This window comes from Peromyscus maniculatus, chromosome 19 (genome assembly GCF_049852395.1).
Source record: "Peromyscus maniculatus bairdii isolate BWxNUB_F1_BW_parent chromosome 19, HU_Pman_BW_mat_3.1, whole genome shotgun sequence".
Lineage (NCBI taxonomy): Eukaryota > Metazoa > Chordata > Mammalia > Rodentia > Cricetidae > Peromyscus > Peromyscus maniculatus.
In genome coordinates this window covers 15,319,481-15,347,202 of record NC_134870.1, presented here as the reverse complement: position 1 = coordinate 15,347,202, position 27,722 = coordinate 15,319,481, and the positions used below count along the sequence as shown (strand labels likewise).

Genomic DNA, 27,722 nt, shown 5'->3' with positions numbered 1-27,722 from the left:
CCATTTTATCAGGAACTAATAGAAAATGTAGATGAAAAGTCATTAAGGACATAGAACACTGAAACAATACCAGCACACAAATCAATATTTATTGGACATTCCATCCAGCATCAAGAAACACATTCATTGCAAGTGATCACAAAAAATTTTCTATGAGAGAAGATAGTCTGAGCTATGAGGTAAAATTCATGAAATGTAAAAGAGTTAAGGAAGATACAAGTATGCTATTGACCAGAATTTCATTAACTTCAATATTATAGCAGAATGGAAGTTTATAAACCTGAAAATATCCATAAGTTAAACAAAAACTTTAAAATAACACAAATCTTCATAAAATAAGCACTTTAAAATAACCTATGGATGAGAAATTTTTTTAAAAAAAGAAGTAAGAAGCATTTTGAACAAACCAAAAGTAAATATAAGCAAAAACCTGTAGAAGATAGCTAAAACAACACTCACAGGAAAATATCCCATGGGCAAATTCCAATGACTATTTAGGGAAGAGTTGTGCTGGTATTCCAAAGAACAGCTCTAGAGAGCTGAAGAAATCCATTTCATGACACTTTGTGAATCTGGAATTACACCAGTGCACAATCATTTCAGAAAAAGTTCAGTGATTTCTTCAAAAGCTAAGCATGCCCTACTATATGGCTCAGTCATTCCGCTCCCAGTCATTTACCTAAGAGAAACAAAAGCATGCCCAGAAACACTCACTGTCAAAATCACTAACAACCCAAATGTCTACCAACAATTAAGTCAACAAGTCACGGTGGAATACTACACAGCCATGAAGGGGAATGTGTTAGTAAAATAAATGGCTGTCAAGACAATTCTGCAAAATAAAAGCAGCTAATCCCTTAGGAGAATATAACATCATGTTAATAGAAAACTTGTTTAAACATGTGAATGAATCCATAATGATGGTGGCTGCTTAGAGATGGGGAAAGACAATAATTACAAAGAGGCATGAGAACATTACTGATGGTAATAGATGTGGCCGTGTGCATTACCTCAGTGTGGGGAATGGCTTTGTTGGGACACAGGTGACAGAATTCCTATGGAATTTTTATTTGTCACTTTTACTGGGAAAATGGTTGCAAAAATATCCTTTGATTAGTTCAAGTGAAATAAGATCTTATTGGTAAAAGAAGCAAACATTTCCCACATAAAAATGTAATCTCTAATTAAATATTAACAAAGAGCCAAGCAAAGTTTTCACTGTATCTGATATTTCAAATTATCACTTAATTCACAAGTGGCAAATGCAGTAGAAATATTGATATGGTCCCAAAAGCATAGAATGAGGATGATGATGCTGAACTGTGGGATGGTTCGGTCAGCTGTGGAGCTAGCTGAGTGACGCATGACCTAGGGACTAAAGAATGAAGTGCTGAGGGAACTAACTTCTGAGCAGAAACTGTCCTAGCTCACAGTCATGTGCCACAGTGCAGGCGAGTAGGACATCATGAAGAGATCACATGGCAGGCCCAAACTTCTCACTTCACACATCCAGGAAGAGAGAAAGGAAAGTGTCAGGGCTCCAGGATCCTTCTAGAGGACATGTCTCCGATGATCTAAAGGTCTTTCTTTTGGCTCTGCATCCTAAAGGTCGAACTACCTTCTGAGAGTCCCAAGCTGTTAACACTTGGTCCTTTGGTGGACACTTATTGACCAAGCTACAGTACCCTTAACTAGGAAATGGAAAAATCTATCTTATCTCCTGGGCCATATCCCGGAAAACTGTGATGAAATAAACAAGTCCCAGAGCTAACTCCAAGAACATGCTGCCGTCTTCTGTCACCACTGCAGCAACTCTGGGGACACCCGATGTCCGGAGGGCTGTGAACTGCAGGCTGCAGGCTGCAGGCTGCAGGCTCCCTCTTGCTCTCTCCTTTAGCAACTTGCACACTTCATTTCACTGCCCTTCTGAGCTCCCAGGCCATGCGAGGGAATCATAGGATCCACGCAGGGAGCTAGGGAGGTTGGTCCCCCTGGGAGTCTCACATTACCTGACCGGCTCATGAGAAGGCACAGGGCCATCCCTTCAGGCCCTGGCTGTCCTCAGGCTTCAGCCATCTGCTGGCTGCTGTTGCTGGCCCTGACCTTGGCACTGAGCAAGTCTTGACTGTTCTCTCCTTCCCTCTGACTTTCCAGCCTTCTGTCCAAGACTCTGAGTTCTCCAGCACAAAGGAGGCCAGTCCTCTCCTGTCAAGGCTCCAGGTCTCCCTTGCATGGCTTCACGACTCCACCATTCTGGCAGCTTCCAGAATCACTGACTGCCACCAGCTGTCTGGCAGTTCTGGCTGACAGGCTGACGTCCATCCTGCCAATCTCCGTCTCCCACTTGGGGCCAATGCTCCCTCTGTTCTCTCATCTCTGAACACCAGGTTTACTCCACGCTGTCTCCCAGCCTCCCATCTCATCCAGCTCTTCAAGATCATGTTTTAAAGAAAGGCATAGACTCATCCCATCTCCTTAGCTCCTCTTGACTCAGTCCCTCACCCCCGACCCTCACCAGGTAAATCAGGGAAAACTGCAATTTATCTTATGTTGGCAGCTCAATGTCGCATACTCCTTGAAGGGGCGTCCCTCTGAAAGAAGGCTCTCCTACTCCCACTTGCATGGCCTCTCCTCCTCCTCCTCCTCCTTCTTTCTTCTCTCTCTCTCTCTCTCTCTCTCTCTCTCTCTCTCTCTCTCTCTCTCCCTCCTTCCTTCCCTTTCTTTTTTGTATGTGTATGATATATATGCAGATACAGGTATGCAAGCCCATATAGTTGTAAAGTCAACGTTCTCTCTGTGTGTGTCTCTGTGTCTCTGTGTCTGTCTCTGTGTCTGTCTCTGTGCATCTCTCTCTCTCTCTCTCTCTCTCTCTCTCTCTCTCTCTCTCTGTGTGTGTGTGTGTGTGTGTGTGTGTGTGTATGTGTGTGTGTGTGTGTGTGTGTGTGTTCATAGTACTGGGCATTGAACCTAAGGCCCCATGCAGGTGAGACAAGCCCTCTACCACCCAGCTACAGCCCCAGTCGCAGACAGCCTGTCTTTTCCTAGCTCTTCTATGAAGAAAGCTCATTTTCTTCGTGGTAATTATGACAATGGAAACTATATTTGTTGGCTCCCTTTTCTGTACATAAATGTGTAATCCCTAGGAAGCTAAGGACTGTGTGTGTGATTCCAGCAATGCTGGATGAACATGTCCAAGCATGGGGCACACACTCAATAAGTAGTTGCTATCTGCAAACCATGAGTTTGCAGGACTAGTGTCCCCTGAGCACAGCATGTCCCAAAGCAAACCGGAAGCACAGGAGCCTCTATTGTAAGACAACTCTTAGTTACTTCTCATTGCTGGCCTTGGAGGGAGTGGTGGGGAAGGGGGAAAGTGTGCAAGTATTAAAGAACCGGGGCTGCAGTTTCTGAATAGGAAATCGTGATCTGTAATCTTTGTATAATGCCGGGGGAAAACAGAGACAACTGAGAATTACTTGTCCCACTACAAGAGCATGCCAGACAGGGGCAGTGCCACACAAGGCTTACTTCAGAGCATTTCACTGTGTCTCAGCTCTGTGGGGACCAGACCCCATCTGTACTTTCTCTGGTGAGTGATACCTGACCCTCCTGGTTACTGACCTCAGCCTCCATGTTATGCAAGACATGTTCTCATTTGCAAACAGAATTATGATACGGACTTAAGGTTACGGGGCATATCCTCTATGTAAATGAGGGAGAAAAACTATGCAAATGCCACTTCCCAGAGGAAGAAAACAGGAAGCAGAGGTTATAAGCAGTCCGTGGACTTGTTATGTGGTGAAGGTGTAGGAAGAGGGCAGTGAGCTGGTGGTTAGATGGAAAAGCATGGCTTCCGGCTAACACTCACCTAGCAGGAAGGTCATGAAAAAGGCAGAAAGGAGTACTGCTGGAGTGGGAAGCCCTGAAGGCAGAAAACCAAGGACACGGAGCAGCGTGAAACACTCCCAGCAAGCACACACTAAAACGATCTTGAAAAGTCATATGAACACTGGCCTTCTCTGGGCTACAGTCCTGCTTAATATTTGTTCAGCAGTTGAACAAAGGTGAGTCATCTTCACTGCATGGTTTTGCAGGCCCAACGTGCATGGTCTTAGACCACAGGAGGTAAGTGAGCCCCAGTTTAGAAGCCTAGGGATAAATGTGTAACTCTTAAGTGCCAAAAGCTGAAACAGAGGCACAAGATTATAGATCCACAATATGTCCAATGTGGACAAGTCAGGGACATTATGTGGGACAAATGTCATTTTCTTTGGATTTAGCCTATACAGAAGAACCAAATAAGGGGAGAGCAGAGAATAGACAATGAATTTAAAAGAGGAGCCCCAGGACATCCTGGTTTGCTCACTGGATAATTTCCTTGGGGCTGAACTACAGTGAGGATGCGCACGCATGTCAACAGCAACAAGGTTGGAAGGTCCATGCAGAACCCAGATGTGAGAGCTCCCACCTGCGAGCTCAATCATGTAGGGCCTGTCCCTAGACAGCAAGGAGGTGGCCAAGGTTCCCAAGAAGGAAAAATCACCCACGCAGAGCTGTAGTTCAGAAAGGAAATGGGACATAGCCTCCTGCAGTGTCCTATTCGGGGCATGATTTGGCTCTTGAACTACAGCAGTAATGGTGAGGAGTCAGATCCCACACACATGCAGGAACAAAAACCTCTAGTAATTGTTGAAGGCAGGCATTCTTAAGTAGGTCAGGGGCTGATGCAGAGCCCCCAGACGCTAATGCACAAAGTCACTATGTGATGTCACCAGACCCCACATAAACTTACTCCATCAGTGGGACCAGCACCTCTCCTCTTGTGCACGCAGGGTGGAATGCAATGGATTAGTTAGGAGCACATTTTTTCTTTCCAAATCCATTATTGCTTGTAATGAGATTGTTATCAAGACCTAGCGGCATACAAGCAGGAATCCCACAGCCCAAAGAGCAGACATCTTCTTCAGCTGAATGGCAGAGCTTCCACTGCATGGGTCCATCAATTCCTTTTGGTCAGGGAGACATTAGGTGTCATCATGAAGAAAAGTGATGCCCTTTACCCTGCATTCCATGAGATTTGGAGTTTTTCTCAGCAATGTTTAGTTTAGGGTTTTTTTTTTCTTCTTTTTTATCTAAGTTGATCAGCCAATTTAAATTTTTAAATGCTCCATTGGACAGTGGAAATCTCAACTCCACTGACACAATTAAAAACAACAACAAAAAATTCTGAGCAGATCAAGTGATAGAACACAGCCAACAAGTATTTGGGATCCAGGAAAGCACAGAGATCACATCTAAGTAAAGAGCTGTGACTTGGAAGCCTGGACAAAGTAGGGCATGGAAGCACATGTAGACACTAGCAAGGTCAGCACAAGAAATCAAGCCACAGAAGACAGACAGGGAGGGAAGCAGCAGGGCCCACACAGAACAGACAGTCCGTCTGGAGAAGGCCAGCGGGATGAGGAAGACGCCAGTGCCAGCAAGCTGCACACACAGTAAAAGTCAAAAGCATGGCTCGTAGGAGAGCACAGGGTGAGCAGCAGTAACCAGCACCGAAGGAAATACATGGAAGCAGAGATGACCACACAGGACAGTCAGTCACTGGACAACTGGAGCAGGTCAGTTTTCAAGGGTGTCAACGGAAGTGAGAGTTCATTATGGGGCTTGAGCTAGAAGCAGAAGCCAATGCTTAGGCAAGCTACCTGGTCCCCATATCCCCAAGACTTGGTGTCCCATGTGGCTTCCAGGACTACGAGGTATCCAGAAGGGCCAAACACATATGCACCTTGAGTTTTAAGGGGCTCTCTCTCAGCCACACCCCAGGGGTAGGTCAGCCCCAGGGGCAGGTCATAGGCAGGTGTGGCAGTTACCTGCTGTCACTCTAGGGGCAGTGTTTCAAGGTCAAATCTGGAACAGCTACCCACTACAAAATCCATTTGGGGAGATTATATTAGGATCATTCAGATAATCACATATGTGCAAAATGGCATGCTCATCACTACCATCACTACATCACATGTATCAGCAAAAGACTGGGTGCATGAATACAGGTGGGCTGGGGTGATGCAGCATGCAGAGAGAAGCAGTTTTGCAAGCTGTTGAAAAGAATGCTTCAGCTCCAAGCCCTGCTATGGAAAGAAGACCAAGACAGGACCAACAAGAGAAAAAGCAAGGGAAGGGAAAGCTTGAGAGGTGTATTGACATCTGTGTAAATGATCCAGAACATTGATGTCATCATATAGATGTACGCTGGTCCCAGAAGTACACACATTGAGTCACTAGGATCATCCATTTTCAAAGACAGGAGGAAGAACCACTACCACTGTCCTCCCTCTCTATATAAAACACTTTATACAGCACACAGGTAAAGTCTATAGAACAATCAGTGAATTTAAAATAGGCTCATCTGTGTTATACTCTAGTAGCTCCATTTCTGGGGTCATATACTTAGAAGAGTTAAATTCAGGATCTCAAAAAGATATCTGCATGCCCATGCTCATCAAAGCATTGCAGACAACAGTCAATATGTGAACACAAGTCATATGTTCAACAACAGAGGAGTGGATGAAGGAAATGCCATATGAAAATTTAATGGAAAATCATTTAAAAACAAGAAAACATTGCTAGCTGTAATATACATAGGTGGGGTTTCTGCTAAGTTTAATAAGTCATCCATATAAAGACAACATACAAAACACTACACGGCTCTTTTGTCTGTCTGTCTGTCTATCCTATCCACCCACATACCCACCCATCCATCCATCCATCCATCCATCCATCCATCCATCCATCCATCTATCAATCAATTTATCTACCCATCTATCCATTATGCAATACTAGAGATTGAATCTAGGACTTCTCACATGGTAGGCAAGCATTTCCTTACTGAGCTTTGTCCCCAAACCTGCATAATCCATCTTGTATGTGAAGACAGCTAAAATGTCACAGATATAGATGAAGACTATAGAACAAGGGTTACAAGGAGAACAGGGAAAAGGAGAATGAGAAATTACTGCTGAATGGATATACAGTGAGAGCTATCCAGATAAGTGAGAGATATACTATAACAGCATTCATGGTGCCTGTAGTTAATATGCTACTGCCTAGCAGGGTGGGTCTCACGCTGATCACACATACCACAAAGCACCACACCGGTGGCATGTACCTTACTACCCCGTCTAACTGCCTAAGGGGATGCCATTACTGCATTTATCCTCTGCTAGGAAGAGGGAAAGCCTCTGCAGGGACAACTGTAGAAGCCAGGTCATTTGAGCATCCAAGGTTTCTGAACATTATTCTGGAAAGCAGATAGACAACTCCTGCTTAAGCAAGCAGTGGCATTATCTCAAGTCGGAAGACAGAGTTCATGCTAACAAGGTCCCTCAGTGTTTATCATAGCATGTCCACAGGAAGTCCCTCCTAAAATCTGGCCCCAAGGATCCTCCAAGGTCCTCGTACTAGGAAATTCTGCCTAGGCCTCATCCTAAGTGGCCTCTCTAGTCTAAGCACAAGGACTGATTGTCTTAAGATAACTTTAGCCCCTTGTGTCCACTCTCTCAACTTGCTCAGTCTGATCACCACCCAACTGCCTCCTGCTACCATTCCTGAAATGCCCCGCAAGATGGAGACAGAACTTCAGGGAGAGAATGAGCGTGTGTTCTGTCTCTCCCAAGGCCCATGGCCCCAAACTTACTTGTGCTGTAGTTATTATTTATTTGTTTCCTTTGAATACTTGAGATGGATGGTTCAAATATTCCTTTAATTTTGTTGTCTTTCAGAAAGAAAATATTTAGAACTTCTCTGCTCAAAAAGCACATTTTCCAAATTGAGGCATTTTTTAAAGTCTGATTTCATTACACAGTTGCGTCTTGTAGCCTTGAGGATATTTGTAAACAGTTCCAGCATTCTCATTTTGTTTTGGCACAATCTAAATTTCAATTTCATGAAAATTAGTGCTGTACTCTCTGTTTCTAGAAGACTGCTTTAAACAACTCTGTCATAGAATGGGATATGGATTTACCTTAATATCCTTGTATTGGTTTAATTTTAAAAAGCTTTCATCAGTATTTCATTTCTGGATCAATATATCTGTGATGGCTAATGTTGGTTGTCAACTTGACTACATCTGCAATTAACTAAAATATAAGCATCTGGCATACCTGTGAGGAATTTTTCTAGAATGGACTGTTTGAGGTGGGAAGACACATCCTAAATCCAGATGATTCAAAGTAGAAACATGCACCCTAAATTCAGATCATCTGAGGTCAGAAGATCTGGGCCACACCTGGTGGCAGTCAACTTAAAAGGACATGGAAGAAGTGAAATTTTTCTTTTTGCCTGTTTGCCCTTACTCTTGTTGGCAAGTTCATCTATCTTGATGCTGAGGATAGATGAGGATGCTGAGGATTACTTACTGGTATTAGAATCTATTTCTTTTGGATTCCAATATAGACAAAAACCTAGCTGAGACATCCAGTCTTATGGACTGAACAACTACTAGATTCCTAGCCTTCTAGTCAGGAGACAGCCATTGCTGGACTAACCAGACCATTGCTGTGGATGATTGACTGATAAATAAAACACTGATTGGCCAGTAGTCAGGCAGGAAGTATAGGCAGGACTTGCAGAGAGGAGAATTGAGAGAACAGGAAGGCAGAGAGGAGAAGATACCAGCCTGCCATCCAGGGAGCATCATGTACAGGCAGCAGGTAAAGCCACGGAACACGTTGCGACATATAGATTAACAGAAATGGGCTGAGTATAAGAGTAAGACTAGATAATGGTAGGCCTAAGCTAATGGCAGAGCAGTTTAAATAATATACGCATCTATATGTTTATTTTATAAGTGGGCTACGGGACTGCCGGGGCTTGGTGGGACCCGGAGAGAAAAACTCTAGCTACAGACCACTCTCATAAAATTCTTTTTAGTATAAAGATTCATTCTATGAGTTTTGTTCCTCTAGAACACTGACTAATACAATATAATTCCAAGTTTGATTAACATCCAACATGTTAACATGCCTAAACAAGCCTAAGGAATGGAAAACTTTAAGCTCATGATGAAGCCCACTTTCAAAGTGGTTCAAGGTACATGATGGGGCACTTTCACTGGCCTGATTTTCCTAAGACTTTGAAAATTTAATCTCATTTCCAAATCAAGATCATGAGAGTTCTAAAGTTATAGACTTGTGCAGGGTTCAGGAATTATGTTTACTAGCTGGGGTGGGGGGTGATTGCTAACAAAAGATACATGTTTCTCCATGCAAAACCATGACTATTGTTCATAATATTTCAATATATATCCTTTTCACTCTTAATCATACAGGGAAATATATAAAATCTCAGTAATAAATCTTAAAAATTCTATTGAGTATATATCTCAGTAAAAATAGCTATGTGTCTCAAAAGAGCAAAAAATACTGATAGATGTGCAATTGCATTATAAATAACATGCAAAGAATTCAGCTGTCAAGCAATAAACTTCATAAAATGTCCATTATTGTGAGTACAATTGATGTAACACAGGCAACAGCAGAAAAATGTGACTTGAGTTCAGGGGTCCAGTACATCCATCTACCTACTGTCTGTCTGTCTATCTAGTTAGCTAGCATTATTTACATCTATCTACCTGCCTATTTCCATCCATCCATCCATCCACCCATCCATCCATCCATCCATCCATCCATCCATCCATCCATCCATCCAACTCTCCCTACATTCCTATCATCACTTGCCTGTCATTTACCTACCTATCTGCCTATTAGTTATCTATCTTTCATTTATCTATATCTATATCTATATAACATCCGTCTGTCTTTCTAGTCATCATCTATGTTTCTATCACATATGTTTCTATCAATTCATCTGTCATCTATCTCTATTGTTACAATCACAAAAAAACAAGCAAGCAAGGCTAGAATAAGTAGTAGTCAGGCTTAATGGACTCCTGGGACAACGAAACTGCAGTTTTGTCATTTCAAGTCATTGTCACACAATTTTAAAATCCTCACATCATGGTGTCCAGAAAGGATATGCAAATATAAAGAAAAGAATAAGCGCTAGAGAGCTGTGTTACTCGCCAGTGGGCAGTGGCTAAGGTGACCAAGTTCCCATGGCAACAGCATGCCATGAAAGAGAACAGGAGCCTAGAAAATGGCTGCTGCCCCTGCTGTGTCCCAGTGACCAGCTTTCGGTGTACAGGCTGTCTGGGAGTTTAACGCCAGTGGCTGCTTCAAGCTGAAGACTGTGGAGCCCTCATGACCTAGAGCCACACAGATGTCTCACACCTTGCAAGCCCCATCTTGAATTGCCTATGAAATTGCTCCCCCCACTTTATTTTCTTCTAGCATGTTTTAATCTTTGTTCCAGATAGACAGATTGGGGAGGGGGCTACTCAAGTGAGTGGTTTTGGAACCTGGATCCCAGAACTTCTAGTTTAGTCAGGGCTGGAGCTTCCAAAGTTTGGGAAGTAGGCCATGCTGGGCCTTCCTTTTCAAGTCCTGGGAATAACATTTCTAAAGCCTGGGGCTCTGGACCCATGGACCTCCTGCCCTTATAACTTTCCAACTTGGTGGGTCCCCAAACTGTTCTTGACTAGTGAGTGGGTGAGTCACTGGATTCTTCAGCCAATGTTTACCCTGGTTCTACCACAGACAGGCCCTGGTGCTGTGGAGGACACAATGGCAAAAACTGGTTTAGTCCCAGAAGGACTAGTTGCCTAGTGTGGTGGTCTGAAAGAAAATGGCCCCCAAAAGGAGTGGCACTATTAGGAGGTGTGGCCTTGTTGGAGGAAGTCTGTCCTTGCTGGAGGACATGAGTCACTGTGGAGGCAGGCTTTGAGGTCTCATATATGCTCAAGTCACACCCAGTGAGACAGACCACTTTCTGTTGCCTACCAGTCAAGATGTAAAAACCCTCCACTTCTTCTCCACCATGTCTGCCTGCATGCTGCCTTGCTTCCTGCCATGGTGATAATGGACTAAACCTCTGAACTGTAAGAAAACCAGTAAGTAGCACTCATCAATCACATCTGTATCAGCTCCTGCCTTCAGGATCCTGCCCTGTTTGAGTTCCTGTCCTGACTTCTTTCAGTGATGAACAGCAATGTGGAAGTGTAAACTAAATAAACCCTTTCCTCCCCTACTTGCTCTTTGGTCATGGTGTTTCATCACAGCAATACAAACTCTAACTAAGACACCAAGCAAACATGATACTTGCAATTCCAGGCGTACTCCAATATTCCTCACTGTGCACCCTAATCCTGAATTTGATACGACAAGGATTATCTCCATGGTAACTGCCCCAAGATCACAAGTAACCTCACCTACTCCCAAGGGGACTAGAACCTATGCTAAAGACAGTATCTTTAACTGATTTCTCTATCACCAAGTCCCAACTTTGCCTAAGTATCCCCAATTCAGGATCATTCTTGGCTGTCAAATCTAAGAGTTTGATATGGATTCATTAGTGTTGTGTGACAGGAGTATCTGATCCTTATTCTATGGGCTGAGAGAATACATGCATTTATTTTGCATGATATTGTAACACAAGGTTGTCACCTACAAAAGTCATGCTCAAGAAAAAGTTGTTACAGCACACACACATACCCACCTCTCCTCTCTCTCTCTCTCTCTCTCTCTCTCTCTCTCTCTCTCTCTCTCTCTCTCTCTCACTCTCTCTCTCTCTCACACACACACACACACACACACACACACACACGTGCACATACACCCACAAATATCTCTTAAGTTATTAAATAAGTTTACAATTTTGTGTTGGGCTATGTTCATAGCTATCCTTCTATCCTGAGCCATGAGTTGGATACCCCTGAGAGGCAAACTCCACTGGGCACCTCTTCTCCCTGTAACTGTAAAATTTTGTTTGTTCCACACCCCAGCCAAACCTCTTGTGGTGGTTTGAAAGAAAATGGCCCCCAAATGGAGTGGCACTATTAGAAGGTATGGCCTTGTTGGAGGAAGTATGTCACTGTGGGGGTGGACCTTGAGGTCTCTTTTGATCAAGCTTCTCACAGTGTGACAGTCAGTTGACTTCCTGTTGCCTGCAAGATGTAGCATTCTCAGCTCCAGCACCACATCTGCCTGTCTACTTCCACTCTCCCTGTCATGATAATGGACCAAACCTCTGAAACTGTAAGCAAGCCACCCCAATTAAATGGTTTCTTTATGAGTTGCCATGGTTATGATGTCTCTTCACAGCAATAAGAACCTTAACTAAGACACCTCCTAGCCCCAGAGATGCTCAGTAAAACACTTCCACACACACAAAAGAGAATCTGAATGTGAAATACAGGTCTCATTAAAAAAATGATTGAGGCAAATGAGCTCTGCAGTCTGTCATGTCTAGATTGCGGTGATGTGCCACCATCCGTTCCCTGCCCTCTCTGCTGGCTCCAGACAATGGGCTTCCTGCAGTACTCCTGTGTGGTCAATGTTCTTTCCTCACCAAAATCACCCTCTAAGGGAAAGAGTTGGTGCAATCGGCATTTTACCCTCAGGGGGTAAGTAGCTTCCCAGCAAGTGAGCTGGAAATCTAAAAAGCCTTCTTCTCTTCTCTAGCTCCTGCACTCTATCCATTAAGGGTAACTGCTTTTAATTGTTCTAAAATTACAGGTCTTACCTTTCCCTTGTAAACACATCCTTGCATAATCACTGGCTTCCAGGAGTAATAATCAGCAAGTTTCTGGTGGTCTAATGCACTTGCCAAGTTAAATTCCTTCCACGCACCCATACACTTGTTTTCTCTTTTGGTAGGTCTTAGACTAATTACATAGCACTTCAATGGGCTCACTTCCTTCTGATCTACATAGGTTTAGTCATTCAACGGTAAAAACAATGTCTCTGACAAATTGCAGAGCTCATGTGATCTCTAGAACCATCCTTAAAGGGCAAATCAAGACATCTATACTTATATATTTTAGAGGAAATGTTTATACTTTATTTTTTGCTTTTATTTTTTATGTGTATGAGAGTTTTGCCTGTGTGCATGTATGTGTACCACACACATGCTTGGTGCCCACAGAGGGCAGAAGAGGGTGTTGGATCCCCTGGGACTGGTGTTGCAGACCGTTGTGGGTCACCATGTGGATGCTGGGAATGAAACCCAGGTCTTTTGGAAGAGAAGCCAGCGATCTTAATGGCTGAACCATCTCTCCAGTCCCAGAAGAAATGTTTATAATATCTATAGGAAGTATACAGGAGGTGGCAGGATAATAAAAACATCATCTCAAATGAAATCCCTGCTTAGTAAGTAGTGTGGATGACAGAGAAACTGATCTTCTAAAGGAAAATTCTTCAGAATATGCCTTTTACTCACATACTTTAACCAGTCTTTGTTTCTTTATTTTTATTATTTATTCATTTGGTTTTGTTGTTGTTGTTTTGAGACAGGGCTTCTCTGTATAGCCCTGGCTGTCTTGAACTTGCTCTATAGACCAGGTTTGCCTCAAACTCACAGAGACTGGCCTGCTTCTGCATCCTGTGCTGAAATTAAAGACATGTGCCACCATTTCTGGCTGTTTCTTTATTTTGAGATATGGTTTTGAGTAGTTCAGGCTGTCCTCAATTTCACTATATAGCTGAATGTGACTTTGAACTCCTGATTTCTCCTGTCTTAACCTACCAAGTGCTAAGATTACAGGCACACATGAGCACCACCCACCTCCTCTCACCACTCCATGTAGCTGGTTTTTGCACTTGAGCAAAGGGAGATAACCCCATGCCCTAGACTCACCTGGCCTCCTGTGGGGACGAGAAGGATGACGCAGATGATGGGGATACACTAGGTCCAGATGAGGGTCCAGAGGAGTGGAAAGAGTTGTTGCTGAAGTTGCTGTATCTAAAAAGCATAGAGGTTTAGATTGGAGATGAGGGGGGGGGGGAGGGAGGAAGAAGAAGTGAATAATAAATATAAATAAAATTTAGCAAACCATCTAGCTTTTTGCAAGAAAAATATTTCTCAAGATTCTACTGCAAATAGTGATTATTTAAAGCTACAGAGATTTACTAAGTACTGCATTTTGATAAGTCTTCATTAAAGAGGTTCCTTAAACTTCAAAACCCACTGGGTGGGAGGATTCATAACAAAGGGATTCAGAAGAATCATCACATCTCCTATTATTTTATAAAATTAATTGTGAACATAAATCAAGAACCCAAACTGTGCTCATCTGAACTATGATGATCTTTCTTGCTACTTGTGATGGTGCAATTAAAATACCATCAGAGACCTATGGACATAACATCTGCCTGCTAAAGAAACATCTATTATTGCACATTCTGCCGCAGGTCATTCTGAACCCATCACGTTCTTTTCCTATAATCCCATGGTGTGTCTATCTCCAGGCCTCTGGACTAGCCTACTGCTTAGAGATGAAGGCATCTATGGTTTCATCCAACAATCTGACTAAAACCTGCAGTGGTTATAATACAATGAACTTTGATCTTTTCCCAGCCACCTCTATTAAACAGATGTCAGGATGTGTAGAAATCTGCAGCCTCCTGTTTGCAGGAACATTCCTCCTATGCAGCTGTCATCACTGAGGGTGGCTCCCAGGAACCAAATCACCCATCTGAAGCCTCATATAGAGCTGGCGTTCATGTAAAGTGGCTTCTACCCTATACATCTTGTCACAGGTGAGGCCAACTCATTCCTCAAACTGTTTAGGGACACTGTATTAGAACGTGTGGAACCCTGGGGTCACCATGAACACACACAAAGATCTTTATGGACATGATAAATGTGAGCTGAACTCCCATCAACAGAGACTGCTGCTTCTGAGAAGCGATAGACTTTAGGGATGTCCCACGAGATGTTAGCGCCAGAAAACCACTTTATCGCTCCTAATGTTTACATGGGAAAATAGCACATATGAAAATGCTCAATGGCGCATTATTTAGCTAGTGGAGGTAGCTCAACCAAGTACGAGAAAGCCAAGGAAGCATGGATTCTTATTCATTGATGGTTCACTGATTCTGCAACCATAAAAGCTGACCAATTTTTAAAACTGGCATCATGGGAAATGTTGATAAACGGGCTGGATGGAAACACCAAGACATAATATAATTATCACATTGTGTAAAAATAGTCTATAAAGAAAAAAATCAATTAAAAAAGTATGTTCATGAGATATCTACTTTTAAAAAGTGGGAGATGGGTACAAAGTTTCAAGTTTTAATAATAGATTACTACAAGAGAAAATATTCATATTCCACCACTCTAATTCTGTGCTTCTAACTCTGGCAGCTTGGCCACTGCTTCATCAATCTGTGTGTTATCACATGTCAGGCGTGGACTCAGAAACGGGCCCTCCCCATAAAGACTCAGGCCACAGTGCTGGCCAGCGTCCTTTTCTATTACTGTGTCATTTTCACGGTTCTGGTTTCCGGGGACTTGCTCCCCCTTCTTCTCCTCCCCTTCTTCTTCCTCCCCAAAACCCTCTCAGGTCACACTGAGATTGAACCTGGGGCTTTACAAATGTTAGGTGAATAATAACACTAAGCTGTCTCCTTAGACCTCTTTTCATTTCTTATTTTGAGACAAGGTCTTCCTAAGTTTCCCAGGCTGGCCTTGAACTCATGTAGAGCCCAAACTGGCCTTGAACCTATGATTCTCTGGAGTAGCTGGGATTGCAGGATTTTCTCTCGTCTTTAAAAATTTGCATTTTACATGTCTAGTAGATTAATTGCTTCTCCAGGTCAGCGCTGGTTTAATTTTTCAGAAGGATTCACAAACCATAGTCCATGGAGAAGGCAGAACAGCAAAGAATAAAGTTGAGGACCGGGCATTAATTGATGCCACAGAAAGGGGAGGCGGAAACAGGATGACTAGAGCCAAGCAGAGCCGGATGCTGCCACCACACAGGCTCCCAGCTTGGCTGTCCACCAGCTGCCTGGACACTGGCTCGTTACCCTTGCCACTGGAACTCACCCTCCAACTGCATGTGGACGTCCTGCTGAATGTTTTCACAGGATCAGGTTGCTGAAATTATGTTTAAATGACGTGATGGAAATAAACCATGTACAATGTGTTTTCCCCTCCTTTGGTTTTCCTAATGGCCAAGTAATTAATTCAAATGCCTCAGAGCCTGCCCAATTTTGCTTCTCAATTTCAGCCAAACTTACTGGATCATAATTCACTATTCAGCATTTTTTGTGTGTGAGGAAGGAGGGTTCATTATAATGACTAATGGGTTGGTCTCTATTACAACCCTATGCAATTGCAGTCAGCTACTGAATAGCCAGATCTGTGGCCATACAGACCCACAACAAACACAGCAACTGGACATCAGAAAGTCAATCCCCACCAGCAATATTGAGAGTCCTATTGGACAAATGACCAGCTTCGCTTAGTTAAACTAAGGCAATCTTCACTTACAAGCATGTGCTTGTGTTTTACGACACAAAACACAGTAAGCTGAGTAATGTACAGGTTCCTGTTATTCTCATTCCCAAGGACTATATGTACTAATGAAGAACCAAGGACCCAGAAAAGAATCTTCAGGTGCTAACATCATCCCTAGGAAGTACAGAATCACCATAGCAGGCTGATCCCTTGCTGGGAAAGCTGAGGTTGCCAGTAACATCTTCCAGGCCAAGCCAGCTAGCTCTTAACTTGCATATAGATACCCTCTGGGAAGGCAGAAGGCTGGACTCACTGGGTAAAAACTGTATGCAAGACCACAACAATGTCAGGATTTGGAACTTGGGCGGGACCTATAGGGAACCCAGAGTTCTGAGCAAGAAGAAATAGGTCTCAACTATGTTCTAAGTATGACTTCTCCTTTAGCTAGCTCCACCTGAGCTGATCTAATGGCCTCCTTCTCCAACCAGCCTCTCCTCCCACCATGGCCTCCCACTTTTAGAAAGGAGAAGAAACTCCCGCCAGCAGGCTAAATCCTTGTGTGTCTGGCTGTGATGGTTTGAAAGAAAATGGCCCCCAAAGGGAGTGGTACCATTAGAGGTGCGGCCTTGGTGGAGGAAGTGTGTCACTGTGGGGGTGGCCTTTGAGGTCTCCTATGCTCAAGCTGTGCCTGATATCACAGTTCACTTCCTGTTGCCTGTGGATCAAGATGTAGAACTCTCAGCTCCTTCTCAAGCACCATGTCTGTCTGCACGTGCCATGTCCCACCATGATGATAGCGAACTAAACCTCTGAACTGTAAGCCAGCCCAATTAAATGTTCTCCTTTATAAGAGTTGCTGTGGCCATGGTGTCTCATCACAGCAAGAGAAACCCTAAGATGGTGATAAACCTTAAAGGTGCCAGTGAAAGGGACATTTTAAGATTCTTTTTTTTTTTTTTTTTGGTTTTTCGAGACAGGGTTTCTCTGTGTAGCTTTGCGCCTTTCCTAGAACTCACTTGGTAGTCCAGGCTGGCCTCGAACTCACAGAGATCCGCCTGCCTCTGCCTCCCGAGTGCTGGGATTAAAGGCGTGCGCCACCACCGCCCGGCTTAGATTCTTTTAGATTGTACGTAACCCAAAGGGTTAGATTAATCCTTTAGTTTTCAAATGGGAGGTCTAATTACCCTGGAAGACTGGTCACTTCATGGTGGGAAGAGCTACCTCTTGGTTAAACTGTCTAAGGCTTTATTTGGAACAAATTCTTGTCTGTTACTGAGGCTTGGAGGTCCGCACATTATAGGCTCTGGTGAACACTAGACCCTTGCTGACAAGGCTCTGTCTGAAGACTCCTGACAGAGGTGTTGCAAGTCCAGAAGCTTGCAACATGGAGCCACAGAGGGACAACTCATAGAGGAGAACCTGACTCTGGGACAGGCTTTCTGGTACCGAAATCACCTCTCCATGCGCTAACAGGTTGACTCAGGCCAAGTTACTCAGTCTCTCAGGTTCAGGTTCCTTACCGTAAGTAGGAGCTAGTGATAGAAACCTGTTTCTTAAGGACTATGTGATACTTGGAAGTTCCAGCTTCATGGGAAATAGCCTGGCCCATGGTAAGTACTTCGCAAAGTTTGCTCTCTTATTATTATTCTAAGGGGGAGAGTATTATAATAACCAATGACTGTGGTTACGGATTGTGGAAATACAAGATTTTAGATATATTACATTAAATGAAGTATATTATTAGAGTGAATTTTACCTGTCTGGTTTACCACTTCAAAGGCAATTATTTGGAGCTCATGGGATGGTTCAATGGATAAAGGCCCATGTTGCCAAGCCTGATGACCTGAGTCTGATCCCCAGGACTGACAGGAAGGAGAACCGATGCCCACAAGTTGCCCTTTGACCTTCCACACATGCCCCACCCAATAAATAAATGTAATAAAAGAAATTTTAAAAATAGAATACAGCCATTAGGAAAGTGAAAACATATACAAACATCGCCCACTCTTCACTCCAGCAGCACTCCTGACAGCAAAGGCAGATTAGTTACATGGCAGGCAAAGGATAGTTAAACATCCCCTGTGGAGTCCGGCTTTGCATAGCTCCCTCCAATCCACCACTAAGACAATTTCGTATTACCATACTTGAAGGTTCATAATTAGATAATGTGAGCATCTTAAGTCTCTATTCTGTGACATTAGCAGCCTTAGAAAACACAAGAGCGTGAATCAGGAAACAAAGCGAGGAGTTACAGGAGAGATAAAGGAAGTGCAGGCAGGGTGCCCACCTATTAGAAGAGAAAGACCGGAAGTTAGACTCTGGAGCAGCACCTCAGTGGGAGGGGCTGAGGGAGATGTGGAAGGAAAGGTCCACACACCGGGCGGCCAGGCTGCAGGCAGAGGGCACAGCCCTCGCCTCACCTTGCAGGCCCGAAAGATCATGCTAGATGATGGGGTGGACACGCAGATCCTGCCAGACTGTAGTTCTAAAAGCCATTAGTAGTAGTTACGTTAAAACCAAAGCTTTCCTTAGTTCACACAGGTGACCGCTGTCTTTTTCATCTCACTCTCCCCACTAAGTCAGTGGTTAGAGGGTTAGTTTAGCCACAGTGGCTCTACATCCGAGTGACTCCAGACGACACAGCGAAAGCCAAGCATGGGACACGGGCAATCAATTGTGTCCTCCTCCCTGGGTTAATCACACACAGGCCTCACCGCGGGCCCATCTACCTGTTTTCTGTCTGGGAGTCTCCTCCCTTGTCCTTGGTGAGGAGGGGCGAATCTTCGAAGTCATAGGAGAAGAGGTGGAACGGGCTGTGGGGCACGTAGGGCAGCTTGTCTATGGTCGGAGATGCCCTTGGGGCAGTGGAGGGCCGAGGAGCCAAGCCGGGGCTGGGAGCTGGCAAGAGAGCAGGCCGGCTGGTCTCAGACCCAGAGGTTCCACCGAGCCCAGGGGGCCGCGCTGCTGGGCTGGCTGGAGGCCGCCTTCCCTGCGAGGTAGTGGGGAGTGCAGAACTGTCCGGAGCAGCATCCTTCCCGGGGGAGCTGTGCCTGGAGGCAGAGCTGGCCTCGCTGTTGGCCCAGAAAGGCCAGGTGGAGAGAAGAAAGGGGAACAGAGATTTGAGAGAGAGGGAGCAAAGGTTAGGAGAAAGAGGAGGATTCATGGAACCTCACTATGCGGTCTTGAGACACAGGCAGAGTCCACCAGCAGAAGTGTCCGTGTGCCCAGTCACGCCTGGCCACCTGAGGGGATAGATATTCAGAGAGCAAGGGGGCATCTCCTAGACAATGTGCCTCTGGGCAGACAGAGGCTTTGGGAGGGGTTTACTGTGCCCTGCAGGCTCTTCTGTGCCCACTGTGGGCACCCCCCATTTCTCTTCAGGGTACACTGACGGGCACCTGAAATTTCACAATTTAAACCTTATCTCTTTGTTTTAGTCACAGAAGATCCGTCCTCCTGCTGAAAAGCATGTGCTTTAGGAGGAGCTTCCAGAGCTCTTTCCAGTGCAGATGTAGATGTGAGAAAAGGGAAAACAAGGACTGTACCACACCAAAGAGAGACGACGACATGAGGAAGACGGGATCTGCTGCTTCTCTTTCCAGGGCCTAGCACTAAACTTTCAACAACTGGGCGCCTCCAGTCAGGCCTATAGCTACAGTGACATGCTGCCATGCCCAGACAGGCCCATCACAGGGAATGGTATATATACTTAGTAACTTGATTGTGTCATGGTGTAAGATATACAAAATTGTTATGTGGCTGCCTGAAATAGATGCAGTGTTTGTTTGTTTGTTTATTTATTTATTTACTATGTATACAGAAGAGGGCGCCAGACCTCATTATGGATGGTTGTGAGCCACCATGTGGTTGCTGGGAATTGAACTCAGGACCTCTGGAAGAAGTCTTAACTCTTAACTCGTAACCTCTGAGCCATCTCTCCAGCCCCAAAATAATTTTTAAAGTTAAAAAAAAATCCATCTGGAGGACTGGAGTTAGACATTTGAATATGTTAACACATTTATAATATGAGAACCTACGTAAAATTTCATGTTTCAAAACTATAGTCCCGTCTCCCAGACAGTGTGATTGACAGCCATACAGGCTGGGGAATAGAAGGTAAACTGCTTCCTTTCTGGGGTCAAATGCAGAGTCCTCCACCTGTTTGCACAGGGAACAGGGGTGGCCCTGAAGGACATCCTTCCCAACGAGATCCCCCCACCTATTCTGCAGATACTGAACCTTGGGGTTCAAGGTTTCTGGGACAGAACATGCACTGTTGAACACATCCAAAGTCATTCCAGTGTACTTACAGAGTCTGCATAATTCCCTGTGGCTCATTTTCATGCTAAGGTGGGATTGTCAAACTTATCCCCTTTCCAGGTCCCCAAATGACCCATCCCTACCCACAAGTCTGGCCTGTCGTGGGGCAGGACTGTTTCCTGCTGATCCTCCTTCCTCTCTTATTCCAAAATGTGTGACTAGTTCTCCATCATTAGTTCATGGCTTTCCTCTGTGCCAGCTGGCTTCCCTGCAGGCCTTCCCAAAGGGGAAGGCAAAGGAAACCACCATTTTGTCAGTTTCCAGAAGATTCTATCGTACTTAGTAACAGGAGGGTGGCTTAGTATTCAGTGATGCTATTATGTAGATGGAGAACAAGACAGGTGAAGGGTTTTGCTAAGTAACCCGGAACCTGAAAGTTGGCAAGAGAAACATTTCACTCTAACTTAATATGTCCCTGAGTAAAAACATTAATTTATAGTGACAAATAAGTGAAGAGAATTATTCAAGTATGAAACCATTTAGAATAGTGGAAGATGAAGTTACTCGTGGGCATTCTTGCTTTATAAAATGATGATTTGAGAGAAATATCTATAAAATTTAAGATATTCATAAGGCATCTGGGAGGGGTTTACTGTGCCCTGCTGGCTCTCCTGTGCCCATGTTCTGAACCTTCCCTTTTCTCTTTGGGGTACACTGAGCAGGGACAGAATGGACTTTACTGAGGCAAATGGACGACAACAAACTCTCTGAAAGGCTATAAGCCTATGTTAGGTGTCCTGGGTATAAACACAAATACTGGGTACGTTTTCTGTGCTATATAGAATGAACATTATTCCCTGCCACTTGTATAAAACAGTATTTGAATAATTAACAAAGCAGTTACATATTAATTGATATTGAACTAGCAAAATTAGGGAAGGGGAACATGCAGAAGTCTAACTGTGGTCCGTCCTGGAAAGATCTTAAACCTCCTAAGTGCAAATAAGTTTTTGTAATCACCATCAATGTGGTCAAGCAAATACCTTGGTGATGGAGGAAAGGGTGTTTAGGAAACCAATGGTGTGCTTTTTTCTCCCCCCTATAAATAGTGGCCATGGCCACACAGGCTGTATTTGAGTGCAGAGTGCAGGCTATTTCTCCAGTTCTGTGGCGTGTGCACAGGGACGTGAGGGGTTGCCCTTGTGAGCTGGCAAAGGACAGAGGATCGTGAAGAAGCAGTGATAGCAAATGGTCTGTGAGGAAGGAGTCTGGCTTTTCGTCTGAGCCTAGGTGGGCCCAGCCCTCAGTACCTGTCCTTGCCCTGACACTGGGCATTGTCCTCTCCCTCCTCCTCTGAATTGGGCTCCGTGATTGGCTGTTCTTCTTCTTCCTCCTCCTCCTCATCCCTGAGACAAGACCAGGAAAAAAAGAAACACACAGAAACAAGATGGAAAAGCAAGATGGGCATCACAAACAGGACACCAAAGCACAGAAAGCCAGCTGGGCGAAAGGAGAAGGCCATAGTCCAGCAGGATAGTCCAGGTGGTTCTAAGGGACCCTCAGTGTGGGGAGGAGATGACGAAACCCAGAAGAGAACTTCTCTGTCATCACGATTGAATGCCATTACCCTGAACCCTCCACATACGATTCAGAGCTTCCCACCTTGGGGGGACCTTCTGTGTGGCTTACCCCACACTTCACTGAATCGCCTGGTCAATGTGCTTGGAGATGCTAGCTCCTGCTGCAGCCACAGAGCTTGCATCACTGAGGGGCTGACCAATCCAGTGTTGACTAACCTCTATGGTGGCACACAGTTCTGGAAGGATACTCCCTCCATTTCAGTGAGTGTTTCTGGGAACCAGACTCATCCCCTACTTCAAGGACATGTTCAACATCATCTCTGGGATCTCTCTCAGTCTTTTCAGGAACTGACTCACTATGGGGATATTATGAGTCTGGAGCAACCTGTAACTTCTGTGTGACAAGGAACATCCAATTGCTGGGCATGGTGGCACATGCCTGTTATCCCAGCACTCAAGAGGCAAGACAAGTTCAAGGCTAATCTGGTCCATATAGTGAGTTCCCAGCCAGCTAGAGCTATGTATTCAGATGCTGTCTCAAACAAAACAACCCCATCAAAATACACACAGAAGAGCAAAGGCGAGGAGAGAAGAAAGCAGTCCTCGGATGACTTTAACACCTGTATCCAACAACTCTCGCTGATGGAAGTTGCTGCCGATCTAAAATGGGCTCCACCAGCCCCTGGTTTGAGTTCTTGTTCTCCAGTGGAGGATGCCATCGGGGGAAGCCAGGCTTGCTTAGTAGGTGGATCAGGAGAGGTGGTGTCGGAAGGTGACTGTGGAGCCCAGGCCCTGGTCCCCACCATACTTTCTACGTCCTCATCTGCAGTGGCGTGAAAAGCTCCCTTTTCTCTTTGAACTTTTTCACACAATTTGGAATTATGATTGTAATTATAATAAGTTCCTTTGACATTTATGTCTTGTAAACCCTCTCCCCTGTGTATTGTTTTTGAGCTTACTTTATGAGGTCTTTTTATGAACAAAATTCTTAGTAAGATCCTGTTTATTTTTGGTGGTTAGTGCTTTTTATATTTTATGTGTTTTTTTTCTTTTTCTTATATCAAGGCTTTGTCTGTCAAATAATTTTCATTCATTTGTTAAGATGATAATATGATTTTCCCCCCTTTTTCCTGGAAAAATGCAACAAACTGCAAAGACTGCTATTTTTAAACCATTAAGCCGACCTTGCACTCCATGAACTTCCCATAGAAGTTGGCCTCCCAGCGTGTCAATGTGCTGCCTGCCTTTTGTCTTGCCTGATGTTTGTGACTGATCAGACATGGCAGGAAGAAAGATCAGGACCGACACAGTCACATTCATGGGGATGTGTCTCAGGGCCTGTGTTGGGTGCCTCTATCACAAAGACAGAGACCAGTGGGCAGCAGGGCAGCAGCCGTCCTGCAGTGCCAAAGGCCCGAACTACCACAGCCCATCTGCCCTGCCAAGCTCACACAGACTGTGCTCACACTCCACGAGTCACCAGTGGTGCTTCTTCTCCTTCCCCAGCTCCCACTGCACCAGGCTCACTATCCACAATCACTAGCTAGAGGTCATCATCCCTCAGCCTGATCGAGAGTTTGCTGGAGCTGTGACTTCTGGTCTACCCTGAATTCCATCCGTCTTGCCCATCCATGAGCTTTGTCACAACTGAGCCTCCCCTCCAAAATAACCTGATCCCACACACACTCACAGGCAGAGGCAGGGAGGTTCTGAAGCCAGGCTGCCTACCCTTGCTCTCTGCCCCTACCACTTCTGAGCAATGCCAGCTGTGGGCCTCAGTGTCCATGTTCCTGTATGTAGTGATAGTAACGGCCTCCTGAGAGAGCGGTGCTGTCCACAGAAAACACATTGACAAGTTTTGAGGTACAGTAAAGAGGTGAGAACTACCTGCCATCCTTGCCATCAGCATCACGGGCCATCAACACCATCCTCATCATCATCTCCTCTTCCTTTTCCTACGCCTCTCTTCCCCTCTTCCTCCTGGCCCTCTGAGGAAAACTCTCACCTCACTACTGATGAAGACTCAGAGCGGTCAGCTTCCCAGAGGGAGGAGGCACACCACACCACAAGGCATGCTCCCCTACTGGCAGCAGCAAGCTCCCGTCATTGTTGGCTCTGCCCTTTGACTCTTCTTTCCCTGGCATATGAAGATGACTACCCTGACATAAATGCCATGCTGCCTCCTTAAATCCCACGACCAACCATCACACAGCACATGAGTGATGTAGCCTTACAATCACAGTGGCAGGCAGGACAAAAGGCAGGCGGCACACTGACACACTGGGAGGCCCACTTCTATGGGAGAAGCACTGGCCTTGTCCCATGATGTCACAGGGTAGAGAAGGAAAACATGTCCCCCATGGCCTTGGACTACCTATGCTGATTTGATTTAGTTTTATTATGCCTATGATAAAATAAGCAAACCAAATGATTTCCATGCTAATAATATTAAAGGCTGAAGAAGTGATCCAGATCACTTAGCTTTTTCCAAGCTGGCTTTTCTCCTAAAGCATGACTGTTTATGGTTGATCCTATTTTACTGAGGAATTCTGGATGTTTGGCCTCTAGCTTTCAAATGCTTCATTTCTTGGGTTTTGCTTTAAAACAAGGTCACTCTCAGTCTGTATTCCAGGATGGTCTTGAACTCATGACAATCATCCACCCTCAGCTTCCCAGGTACTGGGATTTTGACGGTGAGCCACCACACACAACTTGATTTTGCTTGATTTCAATTGATGAGGGATTACTCACAGGCACAAGCTTGCTATGAATTGATACGTAATTTCCTTTACACAAAAAAATACCCCCAGATTTGTGTCTACTTCACCCCCACCCATGTTGGAAAAGCCAGAGGCCCACAGCCTGTTCAGTTCTGCAGGACATAGTTTCCACCATAGTCAATTTAACTTTCCCAAATTTGTATCTCAGGGTAATGGCATGTCTCTTAGATTCCAAAAGCACAAACAGAGAGGATAAATGAATGTGGCCAAGCTGTTTCAGAAGCACAGTGCACACTTTCGGAACAAAGGTGAACAAAAGCAGACGAACTCATTTAGGAAGATACATACCAGGTGTGCATGTGTGAAAATGGCATAGGGAACCCTCTCATTCGGTATGTCAACTAAAGGAAAAGGCATATTAACTACACACCTAAGGTACAAAGTATAACTGTGAAAGTGGGCGAAACTGTCACGGCTGGTAAACTCCTATAACATTCTGTTTTCACCTCTAAGTTGGGGAGCTACATTAACACCACAGTGCGACACCATTTCATTTCTACCATGCAAGGTTGTCTGACACACTACATGCAGAAGAGAACATAGGCCGCCTCCCTGCTCTGTACTGCTGACGGGAAGGGGAGGGGGCTAAGCACTTTAACATTGTAGTTAGAGCACTCCTGTAAACACGTTTATGTCCTTACCCAGAGTCTACACCTCTGTACCCTCAGGGAGACATGCTGAACCAAGATGACCCCTCCCAACCCAAAGCACACTTTGTCCCACCTGTGTGGATGGGGAGATACGGGCATCTAGTGGGCAGAAGTAAACGATAGTCCCCAACAAGGAACATTAGGTCCAAGATGTCCACAGTGCCCAAGTTCCCTTCCCTCAGGGTCCTCAAGTTTTTGGACACAAGAAAGAACCCAAGAATGTTTTCAGGAGCACTGGGTTTAACTGTCCCAAACTGGAAGTGACCAAAATGTCCACCAAGACAAAAAAGAATGAGTGTACTATGACAAAGTCCATGTATGGAAAATAAACAAGGAACAGGTTCCCACAATAACACAGAGCCCCTCAGAAGCGTGATGTACACGGAGGAAAACAGGCCAGCAGAGTGGCACACAGCAGGACATACATGTTTATCAATTTAAAAAAAGCAAATTTGAGTAATACATTGCTTAGTTCCACGTCTGTCATAGTTCATCATAATTATGTAAAACAGAACAACCCAAAGGACAATGGCAAATGCATATTTAAGCCTGTCACCCCAGGCCTAAGGATTCTAGGGCAATGGGCGCGCAGATTGATGTCAGCATCAAGTGAGTCCAAATGCAGCTGGCAGGCTGAATGCATCCCCCAGATGTAGGTACATGGTCCACCACACTTGCAGATGATAATGCCATGCCACAATGCCAAAAGGTGGGATACTCCTCTGTCAGTTTTCTAGGAAGGTCAGTTTTACCAAGGTTTTTTATGTTAATAAATACTATATAAAATAAACCAGACTAAAACCACAGGCCAAAACCTGTGACAACAAAACCTCATGAACCAAGGATGACGACTGTTCTAGTTCCATACAATTGGGACATCTTATATCATAATTAGATGAAAAACATTTCACTGAAATACTTTGCTGAGCTTAAGACAGAAAGTGCCCCCTCGGGCATGGTTCTCATGGCTCTGCATTAGCAAATGCTTAAACTGTAGTTTCCCCTCAGTCTGTCTGTGACTCATGCTTTCTGTTAACATCAAGGTTGTTTCTAGGATACCCGGGGCCCAAGCCTGAAGATTTTCAATTAGTGTTCTTAATCAGTTACGACAAATATCTGACCAAGTGCAGCGGTGATGTAATTTAGAAATAAAGTTTTGCCATCTGCCAAATGAAACAAAAGTTCCCTCAAAAGAGCTATACCAGCCAAGTGGATGAAAGACATCTGACAGAGTCCAGCTGCTGCGCTAACGTTTCCATGGTGACAACCCAAAGTTAGACAGGAAAGTATTTATTGTCCCTGCAACATGCACCACTCAGGAGGAGCATGGAGCACAGCTCAGGAACCCCAACAGACCCAAGAAGCTGGCGGACTGACTGGCATCTCGAGGCAAAAGCCTTTAGTTTGCTATTTTGATTAGAGTCAAACACTAATGATTCCAGCACATTCCTGTGGGGGGAAAAATAGGGTCTTGTAATCTGGCTAAATTCAATCTGCATAGTGTAAACATCAGTAGGAAGAAACACAATTAGCAGCTGGGGCTGCAGATCTGCTCAGGTGTAAACAGATGAATCCAGTGAGAGCAACAGGCAGGAGCCTCTTTCCTTTAGCAGATACCTTGATTTTATGTAAATAATTTCTCCTAGCCACAGTTGCTAATCCATTGTTTCAAACGTACCTGAAGAGTCTAAGAAACCAACCCAAAGGAGGTAGATTGCAGTGTTCTAAACACTTCTAGAAGGCAGCAAGCAGAGTCCCAGGTTGCTAGCCTCCGAGGACCTGCCTCAGGTATGGCTTCAATCTATCTAAATCCTTGGTCCACCCAGGGCTTTCTCTCCTATCACACCTAAAAGAACATGTCCCAGCCATATGGGAGCCTCCATTGCTGGCCCGTGTCACTGAGGGAATGAAACACTTGTCCACAATGCCTCTTTCTACCAATCATGCATCTGACATATACCTTCTCTAGACAAGCTTGCTTTTAAGTCAAACACAGGTTGAGCATCTCACCTGCAAGTGTAAACTCTGAAACCCTCAAAACCTGAAACTTTCTGAGCACTGGCAACTCCTTCTAAGGGGAAACCCCAAACCTG

General features: G+C 44.7%; 1 protein-coding gene across 12 annotated transcripts in view; it reads right to left on the bottom strand.

The window, feature by feature from the left end:
* Fhod3 (formin homology 2 domain containing 3) overlaps positions 1 to 27,722 on the bottom strand; it is a 425,281-nt gene that overhangs the window by 86,908 nt on the left and 310,651 nt on the right. For 5 of the 12 annotated variants that reach the window (XM_076554837.1, XM_076554838.1, XM_076554839.1 and 2 more), the window contains 3 exons: positions 21,930 to 22,025; positions 19,089 to 19,430; positions 13,750 to 13,854 (listed from right to left, as the gene is read on the bottom strand). The exons of 1 other annotated variant lie outside the window; for it this stretch is intronic. In XM_076554837.1, the coding sequence (XP_076410952.1) occupies positions 13,750 to 13,854; positions 19,089 to 19,430; positions 21,930 to 22,025 (543 nt within the window). The remainder of the gene's footprint in view (positions 1 to 13,749; positions 13,855 to 19,088; positions 19,431 to 21,929; positions 22,026 to 27,722) is intronic. 6 more of the 12 variants (XM_042263675.2, XM_042263676.2, XM_076554843.1 and 3 more) reach the window with 2 other exon arrangements.